Here is a 19,415-nt window from a genome sequence, read left to right as displayed (position 1 = left end):
GGCCTTCTCTGTGGGAGCTCCCACCCTCTGGAATGAACTGCCCCCAGAGATCAGGGTGATCCCTGATCTCCCTTCCTTCCGCCGCGCCCTTAAGACTTGGTTATTCCAGCTTGCAGGACTGGCCTAGGGCAATTTTTAGAGGGGGTTTTAATTATATTTTAATTAGACTATATTTAAATATTTCTTTTTAATTAATTTTTAATCCTGTAATTGTCATTTGTGTATTTTTAATCAATTGTCAGCCGCCCTGAGTCCGCAAGGAGAAGGGCGGGATATAAATTTAATAAATAATAATAATAATAATTATGTCAACGCTGCTAACATCGGATGTTTTTGCTTTGACAACATATGGAGATGCAACCATTTTCCTTCTTATGTTTTACTCTTAGAATTGGAGTTAGAATTAGATGATACTGGGGGGAAGGAGGAGGAATGTGCATGGGAGTTTAGTTAGACATAACAATACTGTAACTAGTGCGAGAACCAAGGTTTTTGAAATAAGAGATGATAAGAATTGGCGGGTTGGAGAACTGGAGGGAAAGTCTGCATTTCAAACTAATTGGAGAATGTGATTTATGACTGTAAATTAGAGGAGGGAATTGTGCTTTGATACTATGTACTCAGGGGAGGAGAATTCAGATTTTGGCTTTCGATATGTAAGTGCCGATGCTATGCTTCTTGAATAAAGATTCTTTAAGGTAAACAATGCCTCGAAGTTCTTTGAAGAGTTTCATCTGTCTGAACCATGATATATTATCAGTAACCACAACTTTTCTTGTGGTGCTATGCTTGGGCTAAAAGGGATGGATATTTGTGGCTTCTGAATAGAAAAGAAACATCAACAGGTGTATGCAAGGCACTTTAATTTTATCATCGAGGAACTGCAGTTTGGACAGCCATGCAGTTCAGAGGAAAGTTTCCATACAAATTTCAGAGGTGGTTTTTCTCTTTCTAAATATTAACATTACTATTCCTGTTTTCCCACTTCACAGAATCATATTGAAAAGAAATTGAACTGTTGATATTCAATTTCAAATTGTTGATATACAAACATATGCTAGGGCATCCTTGCTAATTCTATGCCAATGTTCCACAACCTATTTATTAACTTATTAACTACTTATTAAACTCTGTTTAATACTGTTGGACAAAGTACAGGTAGTCCCCAACTTATAACCAGTCATTTAGTAACCTTTAGAAGTTATGATGGACCCACTCCAAAAGATACTCATGACCTGGATTCAAAGTTCTGACAGTCACGTGATTGCATTTTGGGTGCACAGTAACTGGCCATTTGCAATGTCCCAATGTTATGTGACCACAATTTATAACATTTTTTGCCAGAAACTGTTGTTTACTTCCAGTTTTCACCCAAAAACTCTCATTGCAGAAAATGGGTTCACTTAACAATCATGCCATTTGCTAACAACTGTTGTTTTCGCTTAATGACTGCTGCAAAAGATGTCATAAAATTGGTCTCATCACGAATTGGGACTGTGCCTCAACTCGACTTCGACCATCATGAAGTATGACAAATTCCATAGTCCATTATGGTTGTTAAGTCGAGGAATACCTATATTGCAAATCAGATAGTTAGATAGATGCTGGAAAGACAGATAGAAGAACAGGGTTAAACATATAAATACTGTATGGAGATATTCAGATGAAATGGTGAAGACCTAAGTTTGTGTCACTTTTAAGATATGGATACTTGATGCCTCCTTCCCCTACAGTAGGGGTGTCAAACTGCCGGCCCGCGGGCCAAATGTGTCATGGCAAAACCGCGCCCACCCCATTGCCGGCAATGGAAAAAAGGTTGCAATGTGTCGTGACACGTCACATGACATTGCAAGTTTGACACCCCTGCCCTCCAACTTTCCTGCATTAAAGCTGTAGGTTAAAAAAAAACTTACACCAGTGTTTCTCAATCTTGGCAACTTTTAAGATGTGTAGATTTCAATTCCCAGAATCCCCCAGCCAGCATGGTGCAACTTTAAAATGCACCATCTTAAAGTTGCCAAGATTGAGAAACATTACTTTAAACAAGCATTCAAAAATCATTTTTTGCCAGTCACACTGAAATGTGCAATATGTTCTACCACTCTGGACCATGATACTTTAGTTTGCTGGATGTTTAAGTTAGTCCTTGCACCAGAGCAGTTAACTTGGTTATGCAGAGATGAAAGAGAAGGACGACAATGGATAAGGATAGTCTCCTACTAGACTTAAAATATTGTTAGATGTCAAGAAAAGAAGGCAGGAAGCAGTTATATAGCTGAATATATCTGTGCTTTTTCTAGAAATAGCATCTTGGCTTTGCAGCAAAACTGAGGCTGTTTGGAGATATATTGGTGTGGCATGGATAATTTCCTGTTTTTTCCTTCTGGATTTCCCTTAAGCAAGAAGGGTGGAGGTGGTTAGAATCTTATTTTTCAGACTCCTGTTTATTTTCTTTAATGAGATCCATGTGCCTAAAAATGTGCCAAGCTTTGAAAATTTGGGAGTGGGGAAGTTGCTGCAGATGGGAGCAGGGTGCATACATACATCAGTGCACAGAAATGGAAATGCCGATAGTTCAGACACAGTATGGGGACCAAGGGTTGAATAACACTGTCAGATTCCTTTCCAACAGCTGAAATTCATCAGATTTGGAGTAGGCAACATTCAGAATGAGACATAAAGCCCCTGCTCTCCCACCCTGTCCTCCTCCCCATTGCCTCTTTTAAGGAAAATGTTTTCTGGAACAGTTTTAATAACTTGGTAATTGTGTGATGTAGACAGATTAGGAAGAGAAATAAGGACTTTCCTCATAACCATTCCTTTCCTACTTAAAATTACTGCAAGGAAGCTGTCTGCATCTCAGAAGCCTTTTATATTCGTTATTACTTTTCTGCCTCTTCAAATGGTCTGTTTGTTTTGCCTGTGTGATTTTAGGCCTTTGGAGGGGTTAGGGAGTTTTTTAAGGCAGGAAATGAGTGGTTTGCTTCCTGGGGATTCCTCACTCTTGTTCTCATTCTTATAACTGTGTTTTTCAACCTTGGCAACTTTAAAGCATGTGAACTTCAAGTCCCAGAATTCTCCACCCAGTTTGCCGGGCATGGGGAATTCTGGGAGCTGAAGTCTGCATCTCTAGAGGTTCTAGAGCAAGGGTGTCAAACTGCCGGCCTCTAGGCCGGATGCGTCACGTGGAAGCCGCGCCCACCCCAGCTCCAGCAAGGGGAAGTCGCGATACGTCGCGACACATCATGTGACACAGCAAGTTTGACACCCCTGCTCTAGAGGTTTAAAGGTTTCTGAAAGTTTCTTTCCATTACAAGAGAGAAAGGAAATCTCTCTGCTCTTGGATCTTAAGATGGACTTTAAATCCCAGAAATCCCTAGCCAGTATGCTGGTTGGGGAATGCTGGGAATTGAAGTCCACTTCTTTTAAGACTGCCAAGGTTAACAAACCCTGTCTTACAACTTAATATTTAGAAAAAGACGCCCCAAAGATCCTGTGCTATCATCACTTTTCTAGTCATGTTTTCTAGCCCTCAGCTGGTTGCCATAGAGTTGTGCTCTCCTGAGCTAAACAGTGAATTTAATTTTAATAATATCCGAGCCCTGACTAAAGTTCTGAATGGGAACCAAAATATTCATAACCTTTTTAGAACTGTACACCAACTTCAATATATTATTGTTCCCCTAAATAATACCTATATAGCAGGGGGCCCCCAACCTTGGCAACTTTAAGACCTATGCTGGCTGGGGAATTCTGGGAGTTGAAGTCCACAGGTCTTAAAGTTGCCAAGGTTGGGGACCCCCTGCTATATACAGTAGTGGCCAAAATTGTGGAAACCTTTTGGGAAAAGTGTACAGTAGAAATGCCACCTTTGGTTACGTTTCCACCAATTTTCTTCTAATTTCTTTATAACTGTAGCCTTGTTCACTTAATAATACTATTTTACAGCGCTTTCTGGGCAACCAGGCAACTCTTTGCACCATTACTTTAATTTTATTATGTTTTACAAGCTCACTAAATGAAAGAACACAAAAAACCCCAACCAACTTGATAGCGATCACATAACACACTGACAAATGTCCTCCTCTCAGCTACATGACATCAATTACTGAATCCTACTGTGATCTGATTGGCTCATTGCCAAAACAAGATGACACCTGATTGGGTGTCTAAATACTCATGTTGTGCTTCCTTTTTCTGGTTATTTGGCTATAACGTTTCATAGAATACAGTACAGATAATTGAACTAACTTTGTTGCATTACATTTTTGATTACATTATCTTTCCATTGATATATAGTTTTATGGTACTACTCCAAAAAAAAGTGGTGTCATTAGCCATCAAACCTCAAAAATACACTTTTCCCAAAAGGTTTCCACAATTTTGGCCACTACTGTACTATTAAAATTCTCATTTCTGCAATCTTTACTTGAGTTGTTTTGATAACATAAGATTCTAATTGGTGATCGCTGCAGCAACTCTCATGGTAGAAATGTTACACGATGTATACATCTTGGAGTACTAGCTGAAAATTCCAGAGATCTTCAAGGGTAGTTCAGCCTTCTGTGCATTGCTATAATCCAGCCACTAGTTTAACAAAAGTATGAATAATTGAAAGGAAGGTCTCCCGGCTCAAAAGATGTAATTATGAAAAGGCCCTTGGGTTATGGCCTCCACCTGCTGTTCAAATAAGACCTGTAAGCCCAGGATGACTGTATCCCAGCTAGCTCCATCTGAGAAAGCAGCACAGTTCCAATCAGAGTCCAAAATGGACAATCCTTAGTCAGCTTCCAAAATAACAGCTACTCTCTTGGTAGAATTCAGCGTATGCCTGTTTAATCCTTTCTAGACTAACTGCCAAGTCAGGACTTCTGTTATCTCTTGCCTAGCAGGGTGAAGATATAAAAAGTGGGAATCAACTGCATATTGATTACACCTTATTTCCTAGCATTGAATTACCTTTCTTGTAGATGTTAATAGTAAGCGGAGACTGAACCCCATGGCACTCCATAACTGTGGAAGAATATAGTATGGATTCCCAGGAGGGAGAGGCTGAATTCCAGAGTGCAGAGACTTAGTTGGGTGTGTGTGTGGTTAGTTAAGGCTCCTCCCTAGCTATAGTGATGCAGATGGTGGCTTTAGTTTGGCAAGATTTCTGTCTACAGGTGCGGAACAATAAAGGAAACTGTGGAGAAATTTGTATCCTTCTTAGTTCTTGAATTCTATCAACTATTTCTGATCTGCCTATAATACAACAAAGAATTCCAAGTGAACAAAGAAAATGTTATAGACCAGAGTTCCCCAACCTTTCCGGCCTTGCAGACCCGGGGGGGGGGGGAGAGGGAGGGGAGAGAGGATGGTAGTGTGTGAGCGGCTGGCAAGCGTGCGTGTGCACAGCTCCATTTGCACAAGCAGTGTGCATGCAAATGGAGTGCATGTGCATGTGCTTGCTCACTACTTGCGCAAGTGGGACGCGTGCTTGTCCGTTTCCACGGACTGGTTGCAAACACCTCACAGGTGGCCCAGAATTTGGGAACCATATATGTGATTTATCATTTATAAAACAGCCCACTTCTATCTATAGAATATTGATTTGAAAGACAAGTATAATTTTGTTAGGATGAAAAGAGGATGTACTCCTTTTTAAAATGCTTCTTCATAATATGCCTACACTACTGAGTACTCGCCTACTAAGACTAATTGACTTAAGGAACCTGAGGTGTCTTCATCAAGTCAAAATTTGCACTTTAATGCCCATATTCTTTTCCCCCTTGAGTTTATAGAGCTCAATTGGCAAATAACCTTTTTCAGTTTAACAAATTACATCAGATCCAGTTGCAGATGTACTTAACTCTTCTTCCACCTGTCAACAGGACCCTTGCCTTTATTATTTTAGCTCCCTGTGTAATGACAGTGTAAGCTGAACTCTTTCAGCTATTTTTGTATGGAGCCTACCACCAGGTACAGAGTTTGGATCTCAGAGAAGAGTAACAGCTCTTGAAAAGATCCCCTTTAAAGAGGCTGCTTCTGGTTCAGAAGCTTTGAACAAAGCCATACTATATAAAAGTTATTTCACAATAACTTCAGTGAATGAAATGACGATGTTTTTCTTTTGTTCTAATCTTGCAAGTCTTTTCTGAGTCTCTTATAACTTATTTGTAGAACTGGCACAAGATCTGGATCACTACAGGGGAGTAATCCTCTTTCCAGAAACTGTTACTCAGTCTTGAAGCATGTAATAACAACAACAACAAAAAAAAAGAGATTCACACTGATTGGGAGAAGGAAGGCAATTCTCAAAGGTAAACTCACACATTATAAGAGCTGTGTGAAGCCATTAGAATTACCTCCCTCTTAAAAAAAGTTCTAATCTTCTACAGAACTTTAGAAATACAGTAAGAGAAAAAAAATAGTGAGATAGAAATGGATTTGATTACTGAGCTGATAGATAAATCATTCATCTCTTACAATTCTAAATGTTTTGCACTGTATACTTCTTAGTGGAAAATTCATTACCCAATCTGAATATGCCTTAATGCCGTGGTGGCGAACCTGTGGCACGCAGAGCCCTCTCTGTAGGCACACGTGCCCTCGGTCCAGTCCTAGGCCTTCAGCTGGGTTTTATAAAACCTTTTCACTTTAGGCCTCCGCCGCTATGTGCAAAAAAAAAAAAGGTTCAATCAATCAATCAATTTCAACTTTTCGTGGGGAAAAAAAAAGATCTCGCAAAGTTGGAATTGATTGATTGAACTTTTTGGTCCCACCCAGTCTGCCGTTACCACCGCAGCCACGCCCACCCAATGGGCCATGCCCATCCGGCACCAGACGATACATAAGTGGGTTTTGGGTTGCAGTTTGGGCACACGGTCTCTAAAAGGTTCGCCATCACTGCCTTAATGCAATAGGAAGCAGGCTTTCCTCCATTCCTCTCAGTTGAAAGAATGTATTTAAAAGATAAATGATATGCATGGAGACAGAAGTGTGAATGGCGATAACCTAGTTTCAGACAATGGCATATTGGAAACACTCCCAGAAAGAAAAGATTTGGAGATAACTTTCAATTAATGGATGCTCTAGGCCTGCTTCTCCTTTGCATATAGAGCTACCAGCTCCTTACAGTTTACATACAAGAACTACTTTGGCGTGTGCTAAATGATTTAGAAACTGACAAAATGGCAAGTTCCACCCTAGCCATGAAAACTAGCTGAGTTAAGTTTGGGTCAGGATATACATCCAATGAGTAAATTTTAGCCACTAATCTCTGACTTTTTATGATGCTTCCAGGTGCAGAATGAGTAATCCAATACTGACATATAACAGTATTTCTTTAAAGGTTGAGATTAAATCCCCCATTCAAGGGAGTTAATGTCAATCACATAATCTGTTGCCTGATATTGAGTAACAGTGGAAGGAAGTTCATCAGGTAATAGAATGAAGTTGCTACTGTTCCTTTGACAGTGCTGTCTTCTGAAGGAGCAGGTCAATTGATAGTATGAAGGAACTGGGTGAAGTGTGACACAGAAATATAATATACTTTGGTAGTAGAGTTCCATTGGAGATCTGATAAACATTCAAGCATGGTAAGAGATTCTTGAAGGAGAGGTTAGGGCAGGGGTAGGCAACCTTGGCTCTTTTATGACTCGTGGACTTCAACTCCCAGAATTCCTGAGCCAGCCATGCTGGCTCAGGAATTCTGGGAGTTGAAGTCCACGAGTCATAAAAGAGCCAAGGTTGCCTACCCCTGGGTTAGGGTATAGGTTTCAACTGGAATTGCTTTACCTTGAGCACAAAACTGGGAAAGTAGCAATGCATTGAAAATACTTCTGAGCAACTAAAGAATTCAGAGAAAACAATTTTGAGAATTTGAGGTCTACAATATAGCACTTCATTCTGTATTTTTCCTTGGCACAATGAAGAACACAAAGGAAAAAATCGAGAACATTTCTGAAGGCAAGACTTTTCTACTAACATCTACATTCAGGAGGAGGAAGACTGCCACTGTAAACTTATAATGCTTGCTATAAGAGAACAAATTATTAGAAGGTTATGAATCCCGAAGGATACCACAATGCTTCCAGAATCCATCTGAGTCATTTCTTATTCATGAAGGAAAAACAAGTGCAAAGGAAAATCTTCCTAATCTCCCCCGTTGGGTATTTTAAGCGTTTTAGGAGATTCTTGGCATTTGTGAGAAGTGTAACTCCCTCTGCCTCCCCTATTCCCCAAAATCTAACTTCATCCTAGCCATAAGAAAGACAGCCTGAAAACATAGGACAGATTCACGTCATCTACAGTTGTATCATTTCATGCTGGCACTTCATTGAGCTTAAGAAGCCTCCTCATACATTTTCAATATTTTCAACTTGAACAGGTGCCAACAATAGGCATTTACAAGAAAAAAATATCAGTCTGCAGGGAGTAAAATATTGCTCAAATTGATAAGCTATCTCTATGACGTCGAATTTACCCATTTGGATTTTGCCTGTAGAGCAGGGGTGTCAAACTCAGTTTCATTGAGGGCTGCATCAGCATTGCGGTTGCCCTCAGGGGGCCAGGTGGGTGTGGCCTACTGGGTGGGCGTGGAGGGTGTGGCCTACTGGGTGGGCGTGGCCAGCTCTACATTGTTCGCATCAAGGGTGCCTGTGGGTGCCTGGGCAGGAGTGGGACAGATCTGAGGGTCTCTGGCAGAAGGGAATGGGACCAGGGCAAGTGCCAAGGCATGGTCCACTGGAGGAGCCTCACTGTTCCTCTCAGGCCATGCGGGGGGGGGGGTTTGCCCTTGAGCACCCACGGCACCAAGCCCAGCCCCACTTCCTCAAGGCTGCTGCTCAAGGTTCTCCTGGTTCCTCGCTGTTTCCAGACAGCCTTGTGGAGCTAAGACTGAATGTGTGTGTTTCAGGATAGATGGCCACCACAAAATTGTACATTGGCTCCCAGCCGGCCTGGGCCAGGGCCAAGGCAGCGAGGGCCGTTCCCTCCCTGTTTCCAGGATGGCTTCGCGGGCCACATGAAACCACTTTGCGGGCCACATCCGGCCCCCGGGCCTTGTGTTTGACATGTCTGCTGTAGAGAAACATTAGAAACTTAGTTTTGTAAACTAGTCAGACAAATTGTGTTGATTTTAAGTAAATTAGCAAAGATGCCATGTATGAAAAACCTCAAGGCTTGCCTCAGCATGCTTTTTATTCTGGCTATCAGTTTGAAATCTTCCGAAGACCTTCAATATTATCCTTCCACTCTCAGAATGAGATTTTAGAAGATAAGGAGACAAGCTACAAGGAGTATTTTATAGTTAAGAGGAAAGAAACCATCACCCATCCCTTTGTGGACCTAAGAAGGTAGTAACAGGTTTTTCCCCTTCTTGGTCAGCAAAAAGCTTTCAAGCTGAAAAAGGGATATGCAAGGGGGAGGGCGTGTCTTATTGGCTTTTCTGCAACATTTGAAGGATAACCTCCTCTTCCACTATTGCTGGAAAAACTGCAATGCATTGGAATTACAGCCATACTACTGAATCTCTAATGAAGGCACAGGAAGCAAAGTTTTGCTATTAATTTGCCCAGATTGTATATACAGAACATCACCTATATGCTTCATCAGAAAAGGTATCAGATGACTTTGTACCTGAGATATTGAGATAATCTTCACGTTGGGCCTGCATTTCTATTCTTCAGAGCTTCTTTGCCGTTTCCAGACCAATGTGTGCATGGGAAATGCACAAGGTAATTTCCACAGAAGGAAATTTTCTCTGAATTGATAAAACCCCAATTTCGGCCATTTCATGAAGATGAATTAATCTTTGCTGCCTGCTTTCTAAAACAGTGAATGGGAGAGAGCTCAGACCATAAAAAGCTTACAAATGAGGGATCAGAAAACATAAAATATTTTACATGCAACTACTACCAGAGGTATATTTAGATGATAAAAATGCTAACATTACATACAAATTCTTTTTTGTATTTATCATAATTCATATACAACTGGAATTGTCTGACTTGATTTTTTACCATGGTGAATTATATATTTGGGACTTCACCATTCATTGTAATGACTAATTTGATAAACAGAAAAATTTTGCACATGCTCTCTACCATGGCAACAATGCCTCCCAGTGGGAACTGAAATATCCTGGTAGACAGTAATCCATTGGGAAGCATATCTGATGATGATAAATAATGCCTTGCATTGGCCTTCATTAATGATATGTCTCAAGGAGTTTGCTTATGAGATAATGGCAGTTGAGAAATAATATGCTTTATTTTATAGCCAATACCCAATGAACTCATCTGCACCATAACTAGACATCTATCAATTTTCTACAAGCAAGGGCTTGGCACATGATTTACTAAACATGTGTTTAAGATCGTTACAAAAACATATTTTAATAATTCAGGGCTGAATTCAGTAGCTGCAATTTTGTAGGGTTTACATATATTACCTACCACCTAATATTTCACTCTCAAGTTTCTTTGGTAGTTTCCAGGCAGAGCAGCCTCACAAAAATATGGAAGATTATGTTACAATTTTTCAGATTCTGAATAAAGACAGCTTCAGAATTAGCCCAATCTGGTACCGCAGACAGTACAATGGAAGATATCTTCCACAGAAGTTGAGATGTACAGGAAAGCTACTGAGAAAATAGTTGAAAAGTCCATTCATAAAACTTTTATTCCACTTACATCAACTTAATACACATGTTCTTAACAGTTATGTTTAGATTGTTCATGAAAATTTTCAGGAGACATTAAACAAAGCTAGCCATCATCTCAAGTTATTTCCCTGTTAACTATTTTTACAGCACATGCATGTTAGGCAAAGTATCAAAAAAAATCACAAAAGCAAAACCCTAAAAAAGTTAAATACATGGGTTTGTTTTACTGCTGTGCTCGATATACAGTGTAATTATGGATATCAAGCATTTCATTTTTTACTGCATCTTTACTTGTACATTTGTTCTTAGGTTGCCTAAACCATTTAAATACAAATAAATTGTGTAGCAAAAATAATGAAAGCAACAGCAGGTAACTTTACAAGTAATGGAATGTGAACCGTTTCTGCCCTTCTCTAGAGAAAGTTCATTTGGTTAGCAAGCCACTTTAAGGAACATCTTTCAGCTTTAATCGAAGATGTGTTCTTGGATTGTAGATTCCACAGATTCACATGATTGACATGTAATATCCATGGGACATTAATTTTTCTTTGCTGTGCGTTCCAACGTTGAAGTACCCACATTCACTACACCTATGTGGTTGCAACCATCATCCCTTTTTTAACCACTGTGACAGACCAATATGCAAGCAGTTTTTCATTGCTCAACATAGGAAGTTGTTTAACATTGGCTTTTGTGGGAAGCCACAAAGTACCAAGAGTACTATGCCAAACATGTAAAACTTTTATAAAAATTCCACATCCCTATATTGGCCACCTTGGATGAAACAAAAGTTCCCCAAATGTTAACTGGCTCTATTCCCCTAATATTAAACATAAACCACATGGGAAATATAGAAATCCAAATAGAAGTAACATAAACCTGTCATAAATCGTAAACAAAAACTATTTGTGGGACAGCATGGATGACAAATGGTCTACTGTGTAAATTTTTGAATGAGGCAGACAAAAATTGGAAGGCTGGTTAATTCTCCCCTCCTTCTCCTGCTTCAGCTTCATCTCCTTGGGTATCTGATGTCCACAACTGTTTAAAAAAAATGCAGACATGTGTTACTGTTTAACATTTTAGTCGTACAAAGTGTTCAGCAGGATTATCTCCTAGAAAGCTATGCTTTAAGAAAAGAGACTCAAGAGTTAAAACAACTAAGTAAAATAAATCCATACCACAAATTTTTACCAATTAGACTCCAGTTTTTATTAACAATGCCTATTTGATAACTTAGCATTAATATCTTTATTCTTACTTGTATAAAGTATTTAAAATGTCCAAATACTTACTGTCAAATTGTCTCTCAGTAACTGCATTATTAGTGTGCTGTCTTTATATGACTCTTCACTTAACGTATCAAGTTCAGCAATGGCTTCATCAAAAGCCTATGGTTAAAAAAAAGTACATTTGTACATGCAAAACCTGTTTAATATACTAAATGCAATGTAATAGTTAGATTATCAACTCACAGTCTTCGCAAGGGAACAAGCTTTTTCCGGCGAATTCAGGATCTCATAATAGAACACAGAGAAATTTAAAGCCAGTCCTAATCTGATAGGATGTGTTGGTTGCATCTCTTTTTTGCTGATTTCAAAAGCTTCTTGGTATGCTTGTTGCGACTGCTCCACTATCCCTGAAAAAACAGAGTAAACATCACACTAGCAATTTTATTTGGAGTTCAAAGCACAAGCATCGATTAAATTTATTCATCACATACACATACAAGATAGTTTAGTTTCAGAAAGTGATTCTTTTTAAAATATATGCAATATTACAGAAGTATGCTACTTCTTGCAATTTTTATATTGTTAAATTTATGTAATCTAGATGAAATATACCTACATTTTCAGATTAAAATCTTAAAAAGAACCCGAAAAATGTGACTTTCACAAGTTTGTTACTTCTATAGTTTTTGTGTGTGCCAGAAAAAGCTACCAGCTACTCAACTATGTGAAAATGCTGTCAAAAGTAATAGTATTTAGGCTAAAGAATACCAAGAAACTTGCTCTACTTATTTCTTGCTTATATTAAGGTGGTTCTTACCATCATAGCAATAGTACTTTTCCAATAGTACTTTTCAAGTGATATATTACATCTAAATATAGAAATCTTGGTTCCATTGGTTCTAGAAAATATGGTAATTTTAAAACGAAATTTAATTTTAAAACAACACACAAAGAAAAAAAGTCCAAGTTTCAAAAAGGGTAAAAACTGGTTAGCAAATAGTTTAATTATTTAATTTTGCTTACTGGGCTGTTTATGTTTGGGCAGTCTTTTGAAATCCAAGGGCAGGCACCTAGGTGGAATACATCACATCATATGTGGGTAGGGGGCTAGAAGAGCCTTTTTAAAATTGTAATATTTTGGGACCAAACAATTTTTGTTTTATATTTTTATCCTGCCTTTCCCCCAATATATAACTCAAGTTGGTGAACATACCCAATAATCCTTCCTCCTCCTATTTTTCCCACAACATCACTGTGAGGGGCTGAGGAAGAGTGACTGGCTCAAAGCCACCCAGCTGGCTTTCATGCTTAAGGTGGGACTATTACCTTCATCTGTTTCTCCCTTCAAAATATAAATGATGCTGAAACTTTATGCAATCCTAATCAGTGGGGAAAAGGGCTACAAAGGGCAAAGGAGTTGCTTGCTGCTCTGAACTACCTGCTGCAAGTCCTGGGCCAAGAATTAAGGAGTTTTGTGACAAGATTTAAGTCTTGCCCTTTTAATACAGCAACATTTATTAGATAAAAATTGTTCCAGTGCAGAAGAGGCAGATGCTATAGAGGCTAATTATACTAATTTTTAAAAAATGACCTTGTGGCACAACCAGTATGGAATGATGGAATGAATGATCTAGATCAGAACATCTATTTTTAAAACAATGACAGGCACAACTTACTTCAGCCTTCCTGAGCTTGATTTGATGCCCTTCAGACTGTTGGATTACAATTCCCAGCCAGCAAAAAATACAACAATAAAGGCCTTGTTCTAAATAGGCAGCAAATGATTAAGAACTGTATTTTATGCTGGCAAATTCTGATAGTCAAATGTATGTAGTGTAAAGCATATTTGGGATAACTATCTTACTAATACCCAAAATGAATGGTTTGCTACTCACAACAAGGAGCAACTATATTTTCATTTTATTATTGTGTCAAGTTGCACCCAAGGAAAAATTGCCTTGTATTCTATAATCTGAGAGCGGAGTAGAAGGCCTTTTCCTGAATAGTAGATAGATAGGCATCATGGACTTTAGGGCTTAGTCGTATTTATACAGAATGCTAATATTTATTCGTATTTGTACAGAATACAGTACTTGATCATACAATCAGATCCTAAATATTTAAAATTGAAAAAAACAACCATTTGAATTATGTTCAAGACACCATATGATTCCACCACAGTACTGTTAACTGGCACATTTTGCAGAAACTGAAATTTCATGACTCTCCAAACCTGTTGTAACCGATTGCCCAAGTTAACATTTGTTAACTCTCCATCTCCAAAAACAAAAGAAATTGGCAGGAAGGAATTCAAATGGTCTTAATTCTTTCCACGCTTACTGTGCAACTTGAGGAAACCACGTATTATCTTCACATTCTTTGTTACTCAACATCCTGTGTGAGGGGTACGGTTTTACCTGTGCTATTAATCTGAATACTCCTTAATGAACTGAGAACATCGAATCAAGTAGTTCTCAACTTACGACCACAGTTGGGACTGCAATTTCGGTCATTGAGCAAAGCATTCGCTAAGCAAGATACCACATGGATTGCTTTGCTCAATATTGCAATCCCAATTCTCCCAGCTGTGGTTGTTAAGTGGAAGGAGTGAAAAAGCTGCGTGTTGGAGGGCAGGCAGCTCCCCTCTGTGCAGTGGAGAAACAAGGTGGGGATTGTGAAGATCCCCACTTCATCTTTCCAGCCCGGTACACAAGTTCCTCTTCCCTCCATTTGGAAGGGAACTCACGCACTGGGCTGGAAAGACGAGTGGGAATCACAGAGATACAAGCTTCATTTCTGCAGCCTGATGAAGATTCCCCCCCCAACCCCCCCCCCCAACCCTGTGCAGAGGGGAAATCCTTTGGCAAGCAGTAGCGTTCAACCTTCTTTGCCAGGTTCCTCATTGACTTTCTGGGGAAGCTGGCAGAGAAGATTACAAATGACAATCACATGATCGCAGGGAATTTAACAACCAGTTATAAGCGTGAATAGGCTGCCAAGCACTCAGATCACGATCACTTGATCACAGGAGGGGGGGAGGAGAACCACAATATTTTATGAAGTTCCAGAAATACTTTATGGATCAAGTCGCCATAACTTTGAACGGTCATTAAGTGACTGGTCATAAGTCAAGAACTACCTGTATTGTTTTAATACATTCACCATCAGCACTTGGATCCTTATAGGTAGATTTTCAACAGGAAAACCACTTCCTTGCCCATTATGCATGTGTGGAGTACAACAATGTGTGTGTAATTGGGCTGGGGCTTCTCTAGGACATAGGAGCCATCTGCTATACAGCTCCTAGCATTTTTGTAAACACAGGAGCAGTTACTTCCTTTCTGGATAGCCACAGAAACATGAAGCAACAGAAATTCTGGTCAGTTCTATCAGAAGTATTATTTTAAAATAAACATGCTTTGTTTCAAGGTGAACCCCTCGGCCCAGATAACAAACCAACAAAAGTTAAGTTGAGGTTACAGTGACTGGTTACTTTGTGGCAACCTTTTTGATAGTGCCCTCAACATTCTACATGTGGTCACTGGTCCAGAAGAATTAGAGCAGCGGTTCTCAACCTATGGGTCGCGACCCCATTTGGGGTCGATCGACCATTTCACAGGGGTCGCCAAGCAAGGCTGTCCGCCATTTTTTTTCCCTTTTCCGGCGGGTGCCTTACCTCCCTTGAGCTGGGCCAGCTGGTGGTCGGCCTGCTCCGTCTCTGCCGCTTGCCAGCTACACCTCGGCCGGCGCAGGGGGCGGAACCATGCATGCGCGGCGCTCCCGGGCAGGGAAAGTCCTCGATTTACGACCGGTTGGGTAGTCCTTGACTTACGACCGGTTTAGTCCTCGACTTACGACCGGTTTAGTCCTCGACTTACGACCAGTTGGGGGGTCGCGTCATTAAAAAGGTTGAGAACCACTGAATTAGAGACCTCTGCTCTCTATATGCAAATCTCATATAGAGCCCCCCCAGCAGTGCTTACATACCACTCTTACTTGGGCTTGCCTTCTTCTGCATCTACAAAATCCTGCAGTCTAGTCATGCAACAAGATCGGCTACATTCGTCACATCATATCATCATTACCTTGCCATTTGTCATGTAGCTCTCAACATCTCCAATGATGCAATTCAGTAAAAGCTGGTGATTTGGGCCAGTATTTGCACTAAGGAGATTTATCTCCCTATGCTGTTTATTCACTCTATCAATATTTAGGACACAACCGGAAGGTATTACAGAGATACTAGTAAGAGTGACACAGCAGGCTCCAATAGCCATTAGTTCTTTTTGCTCTTTTCCCCCGTAATCTGAAAAAGAAATCTTAATAGAAACTTTGCTTTCTGAAAGCTGTATTTCCATCCCTGAGGAACAGATTTTGGTCTCTCTTCTCATAAGCTCTGAGGCAATTATCTCAGGAAGCTCTAATTGCCTATGTACTTATCAATAAATACTACTCATTTGCACAATTATTTGGTTCACTTTCTTACAAAAGATTTGGTGAACATACATTAGATCAGGGGTAGGCAACCTTGGCTCTTTTATGACTCGTGGACTTCAACTCCCAGAATTCCTGAGCCAGCATAGCTGGCTCAGGAATTCTGGGAGTTGAAGTCCACGAGTCATAAAAGAGCCAAGGTTGCCTACCCTTGCATTAGATGATGCTGTGCATACACTGAAATCTAATCATATGATAGAACCTAAATAACTATGTCTGGTCTTCAAGGTTTCATCCATCCCCGTTATCTCTGCGTTCACGTGATCATTATTGGGGGTGCTTGGCAACTGGCCAACACTTATGACAGCTGCAGTATCATGCCGTCATGTGACTGCCATTTGCAACATTCCCTGCTGGCTTTCCACAAGAAAAGTCAATGAGGAAGCTGGCAGGGAAGGTCACAAATCACTCCCATCCATTTTTCTTAAGGAACTCAGCTATGGAGCATGAGACCCCTTGTGCACACTCTTACACTTCACAGGAGCCACTCCCTGCTGGCCATGCTTGTGCCATGGCAGCCACTGCCCATCGAACCATCAACCTGCTTGAAAGCCGCCCACGATTTGTAACTTTGTGGTGGATGTCCCACTGGTAGGAAGTCACAGTCACACGAGGTCCTTGCCTAACAGTGGCAACGGGACTGCCGGTACTGCTGTTGCTAAGTGACGTAGCCACATGATGTCGTGCTTTATGGCCGCATTGCTTAGCCTTGTACATTCCGGTTCCAGTTACTGTACTTAAGCAAGGTGTCAACAATGCTAATATTGTATATTCTTGCTTTGACAAAATATGCAGAACTGTCTGGTATTTTTAGAGTTAATGCAGAGGAGAAAGAGGGAGGAGGGAAAAGCCCAAGAAAGGGAAAGGAAGGGAACCTTTGCCCTTCACACTAATTGGAGAACGTAAATCATGACAGCAAAATAGGGAGTGGAAATGCTAGCAAAAATAACTACTCGGTGTGTGGGGCTTTCAGATCCTAGCATTGCCTTTCATCATGCCTGTGCCGACATTTTGTCACATAAAGAGACTTTTTTTAGGATAAAATGCCTGGAAGTTCTTTGAAGTGTTTCATTAGTCGGAACCATGACACAAGGACTATGGCCATTCATTTAACAATGGTTCAAAATTACAATGGCTTTGGAAAATGTCACTTATGACCTGTATTTGCTCAGGTTTGTTGCATGCCAAGGGGGATGCTGCAATTGTTGTAAGGGTGAAGAATGGCCATAAGTCACTTTTCTTCAGTGGCGCTGTAATTTCAATGACTAAATGAATGGCTGTAAGTCGAGGACTACCTGAAAAGTTTTCTGATAGAATAGCCATTAAATATCTCAAATCAATGTTTAAAGTTATGAAGAGACATATACACAGAGGCACATGTATATGATATTAGTAGATATATTATAGTAATTCAGCAATTGAACTAAATGTAGAATCAGTTTGACCAGAAAGGATGGTTTAAAATTTAGGTAATTATTTCTTGTGACAAGAGCAGAATCAGATCTGTCTATAATTTCTGTCTGTCCTTCTGAGATGAGATATACACGTAGTTACATACAGATACACACTCCATCATGTCTAATTGGCAGCATATGAAGTCAATAATAGTTTGCAGTGGCAGGAACTAGGAAATAAAAAGTTTTTATTGCCCAGTATGAACAGAAGATGAAAGCAGGGGTGGTATTTATAGATTTGTGTCCTGCCTCCCTCAAAAATGCAATTTTTTTTTCTAAACAAGTTTATTCACTCAGCTGGGAGTTGCACCCCATCCATGGGTCTACAAGATATAAGGGAGCAAGAATGCTATGAATCACCAATAATTTGCCTAGTTTATGATGCAGATAATCCTATTTCCAAATTCCAGCTTAAACTAGCAGCTTCTTCTTAGCCTTTTGTTCAAAAAGATGAGCAAAAAGAGACAAATCTTTGGGGAGGCTTTGCTTATGCATTTTGTATTTATTAAGAATATGTAAAATGGAGAAATTCATTTCCCGAATGTTCCATTTTCTCCTTCAGAATGGGTTGATCCAAGCATATGGGGGGTGATTCATAACATTTGTAGATATATATATTTTGGAACAGGAAGTAACTTATAGTATTCTGGACAGTCTGACTATGCAAGATAACATTTAAATGCATGGACCATTCCAGAATGCTTGGATTGGCCTGTTGTGCAGAAGAAATGGAACATCCCGGGGGGGAGGGAGAGGAGGGAATAATGTCCCAGAAACAAATAGCACAGTGTTTCTTAGGACTGTGCAACACTTTGTATTTGAAGGCAAAAAGAGTTAACTTCTACTGTTTAAACCAAACATATCTTCTCTCATAGGATAGCCATGTCATCCTGGAAAAAGGAATATTTTGTTTAAGGAATATCATGTAATTAGTAAAAGTATCCCCCCAAACATTTGGAAACCTTTTGAGCTTTAAATCCAAATCATTATATTTGGTAATTTTTTCAGAATTAATGATCACAATGAAGATACCACCTTGTACTTGATTTTAAGCAAAAATAATACCATCAGTGGCTAAGCAAGACTATTAAACACCCTGGAGTAGAGCTTTGAAAAAATATTGATTCTCCAGATCTGAACGTCTGACATATCCCTTCCTTCTCTTTTTAGAAATACTACTGAAGAGATGGCTGTCCCATTTTCAGTCCCCCTTAAAGTTGCTCAGTAATGCACTTTAATTTCAGCTCTATTTCCAAAACAAATCCCTCTTTTCAACATTTTCTTCTACATTTATAGCGTTAGTTTTCATTTAGAAGAAGAAATGGTCTTGACAGTATATTTCTTCCAAATATCTTCCAACTCCTATCACTTCACCCCAATTTCAAGCAACTACTGTAACGCTCTCTACATGGGGCTCCCCTTGAGGAGCACTCGGAGGCTCCAGCTAGTCCAGAATGCGGCCGCGCGGGCGGTGATGGGAGCGACTTGTCGCTCCCATGTAACGCCGCTGCTGCGCGAGCTGCATTGGCTGCCTGTGGCCTTCCGGGTGCGCTTCAAGGTGTTGACCATCATCTTTAAAGCGCACCA

The 19,415-nt window shown here is 40.0% G+C and overlaps 1 protein-coding gene across 1 annotated transcript in view; it reads right to left on the bottom strand.

Moving 5' to 3' along the window:
• Positions 1 to 10,641: 10,641 nt before the first annotated feature.
• Positions 10,642 to 19,415, bottom strand: part of LOC107285186 (14-3-3 protein zeta/delta) — a 23,279-nt gene continuing 14,505 nt past the window's right edge. The window contains exons 4-6 of the mRNA XM_015813352.2: positions 12,124 to 12,287; positions 11,944 to 12,039; positions 10,642 to 11,689 (exon numbers count right to left, since the gene is read on the bottom strand). Coding sequence (XP_015668838.1) covers positions 11,630 to 11,689; positions 11,944 to 12,039; positions 12,124 to 12,287 — 320 coding nt within the window. The 3' untranslated portion in view covers positions 10,642 to 11,629. The remainder of the gene's footprint in view (positions 11,690 to 11,943; positions 12,040 to 12,123; positions 12,288 to 19,415) is intronic.

Source organism: Protobothrops mucrosquamatus, unplaced genomic scaffold, assembly GCF_001527695.2.
Source record: "Protobothrops mucrosquamatus isolate PMUCROS unplaced genomic scaffold, P.Mucros_1.0 scaffold_69, whole genome shotgun sequence".
NCBI classification, from domain to species: Eukaryota; Metazoa; Chordata; class Lepidosauria; order Squamata; family Viperidae; genus Protobothrops; species Protobothrops mucrosquamatus.
The sequence above is the reverse complement of the archived record's forward strand: the minus strand, read 5'-3'. Positions and strand labels throughout refer to the sequence as shown.